The 9096-nt window shown below is 37.1% G+C and overlaps 1 protein-coding gene across 1 annotated transcript; it reads left to right on the forward strand.

Annotated features, from left to right (window-relative positions):
* Nucleotides 1-447: 447 nt before the first annotated feature.
* LOC113044606 (uncharacterized) lies at nt 448-7593 on the forward strand. Its single transcript, XM_074559811.1, is given in 20 exon segments — nt 448-503; nt 711-760; nt 1577-1819; nt 2564-2794; nt 2974-3168; nt 3346-3468; nt 3561-3683; nt 3951-4118; nt 4293-4478; nt 4654-4776; nt 4860-4982; nt 5149-5316; nt 5493-5678; nt 5857-5979; nt 6064-6186; nt 6352-6648; nt 6731-6816; nt 6818-6854; nt 7066-7176; nt 7414-7593. Coding segments are annotated over 18 exon segments (2667 nt in total). The 5' UTR covers nt 448-503; nt 711-723; the 3' UTR covers nt 7161-7176; nt 7414-7593.
* Nucleotides 7594-9096: the final 1503 nt, after the last annotated feature.

The raw sequence follows: 9096 nt of genomic DNA on the forward strand, positions 1-9096 counted from the left end.
GGTCATAGAAATTTTACAAATGTATATTAAACTTAATTATGCAAAAAAATATTTTTTCAATAAAAGTTTTCAGTAAAACGTTACTCTGGAGTATATGAGAGACCTCAACTTGACCCCAAACATTTCTCATCCGCTCCACATTCACTTTCTGCTGGATGGCAACTAATGACTCTGTGTTTCCCGAGGAACTGTAAGAGAAACATTAAATTGAAATATATGAGAACTCTATTTAGAGGAAGTTTTATGTTTTTTTCCCGCTAGTAAATGAAATATCAGAACATCTCTGTGCAGTAAAGTGATCGAGGTCATAAATGTACCGACGCTAATATCAGCTGAACTGGATCGAGTGTCAGAGGATCAGGATCAAAGAGCAGATGTTTTATCAGTGTCTAAGAGACAAAGGCAGATGAAAAGATTAAAGGTGCACGTCAACCTCTGAACCAGGTTATTATCCGAGGTAATTAAAGGCGACTCCAGTGTGCATAGGATCCTTATTGTGTGAGGTGAGTCAAACGCTCAGTGTTAGTCATTCTCACAGCGCTGAAGAAACTATTGATCTATTTTATCATAACAGAAGCGATCATAGGTAGCATTTAATGTGTTGTTATTGTGTTTATGTGTGGGATCATACAAACTGCAAACTGTTTGTTAGAAATCGTGTGTAGTGTTTGACAAGTCACTTGTAAAATAGTTTTCCCATATTTTTCCAGCGATCATCTCAGGATGTTCAGGATCTTGCTACTCCTGTTTGCCGTGGCTGGTGAGATTAATCTGCATTTCTTGTCTTATTTTATATTATTTGAATATTCTGGATGATTTTTAAACATGATTCTAGCTATTTAAAATATTAAAACTTGTAAGATGATGCTTAATTTTTTTTTTTTTTTACATTATATCTTACCAGGGTCATCATTTTTGGCCAAAATAATACATTTTGTTATTATGATTTTAATTTAATTAATTTGGGTTTGAAATCACTTTCAGTCTTAGAAGGTTTCAGAAAATATTTTCTGTATTTATTGATATCTTAATAATGTGTTTGAATTATCTGTCTGCTTTCTAAAAGCAATTCCAGAATGTAATTCAAGTTGATATAGTGATGTTAAAAGGAAAAACAATATACAAAAGGCATCTTTTTTTTTTTTTTTTTTTTTTTGCATGGTTTATTTTTTCTAAGATAATAGTTTTATAATATATTCATAATATGGAATAACAGTCTAAGAAGGTTTCAAATATGAATATTATCACATTGGTAGATGTAGTATGACATTTTGTGTTTACGGTTTACTAGTGTAAAGGTTTGGTTTTCCTCATTACTTTAATGTAGTTCTGAACTTTAACCTTTATCAGGGTTGAACCACGTCTGCTTCTTCTTTGGAACATGAGCACATTTTATCTGCTTGATAAAATATGTGATTAGCTGTTCAACAACTGAGATAGAGACGAGTAATAAATCAGTTTTTATGGCTTGTGAAGAAAAGCTGCGCTATTGGGTTAAGTCAGACTATATGAAAATATATTTGGCATGTTTAATAAGAAATAAGCTGCAGGTTTGATGTTCATAATGTGTTTGCAGGTCTCCATGCAAGACCACTGCACCGATTCCCAAATGGTAAATTAAAACAAATTGGGCCACAAATGGTCCAAGATGAACACAGGGACAGCTCAGTTCTGAAGCACGTGAACAATGATGTAAAACCCCCAGTTCCAGCTGAGTTCTGCAGACAGGGAACAGAACCTTCCAGACGCTTCCTGATGGACCTGAACACTGGGATGCTCAAGCGTGGAGCTGGTGAAACCAACAGAAAAGGTTCAGGATGTATGTCTGCAAAGTCATTTTCTTAAATATCGATACACATTAATAGCTTTTGAACCATAACACTTTACGCTTTGTTGTAATCATAAAAAGGGTCTTCTGAGAGTTTTTAAACTTAAGGGATTTGTTGCAAACCCATGTAAAGGTCTCCACCAAGTTTCATTGGATAAAGCAAATTTTACCCCTTTTACAATACAATTTAAGCATCTCCACAGACTGCCTTTAAAAAGTGGAAAACATATATAACACTAACTGATGCGATCCTCATACAGAAGAAGTATGGAGCTGTAAATTAGTGGAGTGCATCGTTCATTAGGACTTATGATGAAAAATGTTTGAGTTTTGATTGAAAACTTTGGTATTTTGGAGAATCAGAGCAGTTTGAAACATTTTTGCAAATCTAGAAAAAAACATTAGATTAGTCTCTTTTTTTTTCAAGAGAAGCATTATGTCAGAGCAGAAGTCTCAAATTGATCTTTTTTAGATAATTGATCTCTGGTTACTAAGAAAAGACACCAATAATCTCACATCTATCTCCTCTAGAGTTTTGGATCTCAGCAACTCATGATATTAGTTTTTTTCAAATAAGAAACACGCTGGAACCATGAAACCTCAGCAAAAGTTTCCAATTCCTGTTGCTTAATCTTACATTGGAACTCTTCTAATGCACCAAAAAAACTGAAATATAAAAGGTTTTTTTTTTTTTGCACATTAATGACTGCATTTGTTGTGATGTTTCCTCTCCAGTGGATGAGTTCAAACAAGGCACTGAGAAGCAGCTGCACACCCAGCAAGAGCTCAGAATGCGTCCCATGATGAGATCGCAGTACAGCGCTCAGAGCGAAAAACACGAGCAGAGAGCAATCCCTGCCGAGGTGTACCGAAAAGGCACTGAACCTTCCAGAAATGTCCTGGTGGACCTGAACACCGGTCTGCTCAAGGAACACATGAACAAGTTGGACAGGAGAGTTGTGGGCTGTAAGTCTCACTTTCTAATGGAGATTGTCCAGTGGTCTACAAGCTAGAGTAGCAATAAGCCAATGCCAATCAACATAAACCATCCAATGTAAAGTCTAATTGGTCTTTTTAGCAGGGAATTTGGGCTTCTCTGCAATCATTTACCAGTCTGATCTAATGTTTTCTTTCACCTTCTTTAGCAGCTAAATTGGAAGTTGTTTCTGAGCATGAGGACATAAGAAGCCAAGACTCTTCTGAACATAAGGAGAACCACAAAGCAGTTCCCGTTGAGAGCCGTAGACAGGGAACAGAACCTTCCAGACGCATCCTGATTGACCCGAGCACTGGGATGCCCAAGGAGGAACTCACTGAAATGAACAGAAGAGTTTCTGGCTGTAAGTCTGCAAAATAATTAGCATTATAGATTTTAGTGCTGCTTTGCTTTTTCAAATCCTCTGCGTATTATATGTTAGGTCAACATGAACATGCAAAACTGCAAGGTACAAATCAAGGATACGAGTGACGTTGAATAGATTTTGGATACCATTAATAGTGTGTTATCTTCTCCATAGTCTACAATCCAGCACCTATTGGGAAGAGGCAAGGAACAGAACCTTCCAGACGCTTCCTGATGGACATGGACAGTGGGATGCTCAAGCATGTAGTTGGCGAAATGAACAGAAGAGTTTCTGGCTGTATGTCTGCAAAGCCATTTTTTTATATATATATCATTGATATAATATAGTATTTTGGTCCTATACTTAATCAGTTTTTGTTTTCTCCACAGTCTACAATCCTCCACCTTATGAGATGAGGAAGGGAACCCAGAATTCTCACGCCACTCTGGTGGATCCCAGAACTGGACAACTGCTGGCTTCTCTAAAAGAGCTGCAGAGAAGCACATCACCATGTGAGTGCTTCAAAACATAATATCAACCATGTTCTAAGACTTGAAAGTTATTAAAAATACCTACAATGCATGCACTTTGGAATATGATAGGGATTCATCAATCATTTCAATTCTGTCATAATTTCTTACCATCTTAAATGGTTTTGTTTCTTGTGTTCAACAGAAAAGCTATTCAGCTGAACTTTCAAGCACTGAAGAAACTTAACTTTTTGAGTAAACTATCCTTTTAAATGCTATGTTTTTCTCTGTTTTCGTTTTCATCTACAGTGGATGAGTTCAGACAAGGCACTGAGTACCACCCATACGTCCTACAGGAGCTCAGAGTGTGTACGCTGCAGAAACAATGCAATGAACCTTCCAGAAACCTCCTGATGGACATGAACGCTGGTCTACTCAAAACACACAGGAATGGGATGGACAGGAGAGTAGGGGGCTGTAAGTCTCACTTTCTAATGGAGATTGTCAATTGATTGCTCAGCTACAGAAGTGACAAACCAATACTAACTGATACAAAACACCAAACAAATAAATAAATATACTGGAATTTTTACCAGAGAATTTAGTTTTCCCATACCAGTCTGATTTAATGTTTTCTTTCTCCTTCATTAGCAGCTAAATGGGAAGTGGTTTCTGAGCATGAGGACATAAGAAGTCAAGACTCTTCTGAGAACCACAAAGCAGTTCCCGTTGAGAGCCGTAGACAGGGAACAGAACCTTCCAGACGCATCCTGATTGACCCGAGCACTGGGATGCCCAAGGAGGAACTCACTGAAATGAACAGAAGAGTTTCTGGCTGTAAGTCTGCAAAATAATTAGCATTATACATTTTATTGCTGCTTTGCTTTTCAAAACCTCTACGTATTGTATGTAAGGTCAACACAAACATTCAAAACTGCATGGCCAGATCAAGTATACCAGTGACATTGAATAGATTTTGGATACCATTAATAGTGTGTTATCTTCTCCATAGTCTACAATCCAGCACCTATTGGGAAGAGGCAAGGAACAGAACCTTCCAGACGCTTCCTGATGGACATGGACAGTGGGATGCTCAAGCATGTAGTTGGCGAAATGAACAGAAGAGTTTCTGGCTGTATGTCTGCAAAGCCATTTTTTATATCATTGCATATAATATATTTTGGAACTATACTTAATCAGTTTTTGTTTTCTCCACAGTCTACAATCCTCCACCCTATGAGATGAGGAAGGGAACCCAGAATTCTCACGCCACTCTGGTGGATCCCAGAACTGGACAACTGCTGGCTTCTCTAAAAGAGCTGCAGAGAAGCACATCACCATGTGAGTGCTTCAAAACATGATATCAACCATGTTCTAAGACTTGAAAGTTAATACACTACTTGTATTTTGTGATATTATAAAGATTCCTCAAAAATATGAATTCACACATCATTCTTACCATCTTAAATTTGCCTTTTTCTGCTTTCTGTGTTTCTTTCCTTTACAGTGGATGAGTTCAGACAAGGCACTGAATACCAGCCATACGTCCTACAGGAGCTCAGAGTGTGTACGCTGCAGAAACAATGCAGTGAACCTTCCAGAAACCTCCTGATGGACATGAACGCTGGTCTACTCAAAACACACAGGAATGGGATGGACAGGAGAGTAGGGGGCTGTAAGTCTCACTTTCTAATGGAGATTGTCAATTGATTTGCTCAGCTACAGAAGTGACAAACCAATACTAACTGATACAAAACACCAAATAAATAAATAAATATACTGGAATTTTTTACCAGAGAATTTAGTTTTCCCATACCAGTCTGATTTAATGTTTTCTTTCACCTTCATTAGCAGCTAAATGGGAAGTGGTTTCTGAACATGAGGACATAAGAAGTCAAGACTCTTCTGAGAACCACAAAGCAGTTCCCGTTGAGAGCCGTAGACAGGGAACAGAACCTTCCAGACGCATCCTGATTGACCCGAGCACTGGGATGCCCAAGGAGGAACTCACTGAAATGAACAGAAGAGTTTCTGGCTGTAAGTCTGCAAAATAATTAGCATTATAGATTTTACTGCTGCTTTGCTTTTTTCAAAACTTCTACGTATTGTATGTAAGGTCAACATGAACATGCAAAACTGCAAGGTACAAATCAAGGATACGAGTGACATTGATTAGATTTTGGATCCCATTAATAGTGTGTTATCTTCTCCATAGTCTACAATCCAGCACCTATTGGGAAGAGGCAAGGAACAGAACCTTCCAGACGCTTCCTGATGGACATGGACAGTGGGATGCTCAAGCATGTAGTTGGCGAAATGAACAGAAGAGTTTCTGGCTGTATGTCTGCAAAGCCATTTTTTTATATCATTGCATATAATATATTTTGGAACTATACTTAATCAGTTTTTGTTTTCTCCACAGTCTACAATCCTCCACCTTATGAGATGAGGAAGGGAACCCAGAATTCTCACGCCACTCTGGTGGATCCCAGAACTGGACAACTGCTGGCTTCTCTAAAAGAGCTGCAGAGGAGCACATCACCATGTGAGTGCTTCAAAACATGATATCAACCATGTTCTAAGACTTGAAAGTTAATACACTACTTGCATTTTGTGATATAATAAAGATTCCTCGAAAAATATGAATTCACGCAATTTTTACCATCTTAAATTTGCCTTTTTCTGCTTTCTGTGTTTCTTTCCTTTACAGTGGATGAGTTCAGACAAGGCACTGAGTACCAGCCATACGTCCTACAGGAGCTCAGAGTGTGTACGCTGCAGAAACAATGCAATGAACCTTCCAGAAATGTCCTGATGGACATGAACGCTGGTCTACTCAAAGAACACAAGAATGAGATGGACTCTTCTGAACATAAGGAGAACCACAAAGTAGTCCCTGTTGAGATCCGTAGGCAAGGAACAGAACCTTCCAGACGCTTCCTGATGGACATGGACAGTGGGATGCTCAAGCGTGTAGTTGGCGAAATGAACAGAAGAGTTTCTGGCTGTATGTCTGCAAGTCATTTTTTTAAATATCAATGCACCTAGTAGATTTTGGGCATAGTTAACTAGTGTTTGTTTCTACACAGTCTACAATCCTCCACCTTATGAGATGAGGAAGGGAACCCAGAATTCTCGCACCACTCTGGTGGATCCCAGAACTGGACTAGTGCTGGCCATCTCTAAAAGAGCTGCAGAGAAGCACAGCGCCATGTGAGTGCTTCAAAACATGATATCAACCATTTTCTAAGACTTCATGGAACCATCAATGCCAATAATGCCACCTTATTTTTAAGAGTGCATTCTATATATATATATATATATATATATATATATGACAATTTTTAAGCAGAACTTTAAAGTCAAGCATTGGAAGAAATGTCACTGAATGTGTGAACTTTCTTTACAATACTGTGTTTTCCAGTGGATGAGTTCAGACAAGGCACTGAGTACCAGCCGTACACCCTGCTGAAACTCAAGATGATGCATCACATTGTTAAACCCAAGTACAGAGCTTAGGACGTGATTAGAATTGGTGAGATTTTCCTTATCAATGAACATTATCTTTGTTGGCTAATATGGTGCCATTAAGATACATAACTATTCATTGCCGTCATCATTTGATAAATGTTTGCACTTTGTCCTATTATTAAGTTGTATAACGCTTCTAAAATATAACTGAAGGTCAGTCAATGCTATATAGGGGCAAAAGCAAAAAATGCTTGCACCATGCATTGTGTAATTTTTATTTTTTTTTTGGTAATTTTTCCAGATGAGGCCTGGTGGACAACGTTTGGCTGTGTTCGTATCCTATGTCTGCATGAAGACCATCTCAGAACATTTAGTTGACTTTTTCTGTAGTTTTCAGAGGTTTCATGCAATAAACCTTTCAATCCCATATTTGGCATGATCTCAAATGTTATATCTGCAAAATAAAGCATTAACAAAATCATATTTTTGTCTTGTTACATTGATATTCTAAGTTTTTTTTATATTATTTTTTTTTTTACTTTTACCATTAGTGACCTACAACACATATCCCTTGTTATTTGGCCTTGTGTTAGTTGTTATCCTGTTGGAAAAGACACAACTGTTGCTATGCAGCCTGCAGATAAGACATCAATGTTAAACTGTTCAGTATTATATAATAATTTACTGCAGACCTCTTGGTCAACAACTTTACAGCATTCAATGCAATGCAACCAAGATACATTGATTGATCATATAAAGCCTTATCATATCTGATATATTAAAGTACATAAAATGTATGAACTTAGTAGACGCTTTTATCCAAAGCGACTTACAGTGGATTCAGGCTAAAGATTTTTACCTAAAATGTGTTCACTGGGAATCAAACCCACAACCTTGCGCTGCTTACACAATGCTCTATATATGATATATTAATTTCTAAGGCCTCTAAATGATCAACATGATCAAAACTTTACTGAAAAACCTATTGCACACAATCTAGTACATGCCTTCAGTAACCTGACTGATAGTTTAGACTTTTAATCAAGTAACGTAGACCAACCATGTTCTGTACCCTTTTGATATTGACCGCACGCCAGCAACCACTCCTCCGTTGTTGAAAGACAGACAATCATGTTTGTGTGCTCATTCTCCCGGGGAATACCTATTATACAGTACACATTATATATTATACAGTATTATACAGTTTGTGGAAAAGTGGGAAAAATTACCTCCTCCGTCAGTGTATGGAAGATGATGGGGTTAACGGTGTTCCACAGAGCACGCTTAACTTGTTTTTATCGGTGAAAATGGACATTTAACTGATCAAATGTGAACTGTTTATTTATTTTAACTGATGAAAACATCATTTAATATTAATATTTAAGAGGAGTACCTTTTTATTTGATTAAAATACATGTTAACTGTTGCTTTAATAAAGGGCACATGCAAGTTAGGCAGGATTGTGTTGTGATGTTAATTATGGCATGTGAGTTAAGCATGAACTATGTGAAAGATTAGTGAACATAATTCCCATATTTTTCTGAAAACAAGAAGGGCAAATAATTTGCACTGATTAATAATAATAATAATAATAAAAAGATTCATTAAAAATTACTAAAAAAGAAAACTTCATAAAGTAAGTGATCTCTGCTGCCTGTCTCAGGTGAGGTTGGCGCTAAGTGGTCATCAACCAAGCATTTATTCAACAAAAGGAAATATATTTAACAATTTGTGATAACATCAGCTTTAGAGGGTTAATTGAACATCAGAACTGAGGTAACATGGCACTACCTATAATAAGATAAAAGTACATTCCACATTGATTTAGTAGCTATAAATAATAATAGTTTTCCATTATTATAATCACATAACTTTAGCGTTTATCGCGTGATGTCGATCCCTCGATTATATCTGGTATGAAATTATGTTTAATAGACGAGAGAAAACAAGAAACACAAAGCGGCTAAAATTTATATTGTTATTT

The sequence above is a fragment of the Carassius auratus genome, chromosome 26 (genome assembly GCF_003368295.1).
Source record: "Carassius auratus strain Wakin chromosome 26, ASM336829v1, whole genome shotgun sequence".
In the NCBI taxonomy this organism is placed as follows: Eukaryota; Metazoa; Chordata; class Actinopteri; order Cypriniformes; family Cyprinidae; genus Carassius; species Carassius auratus.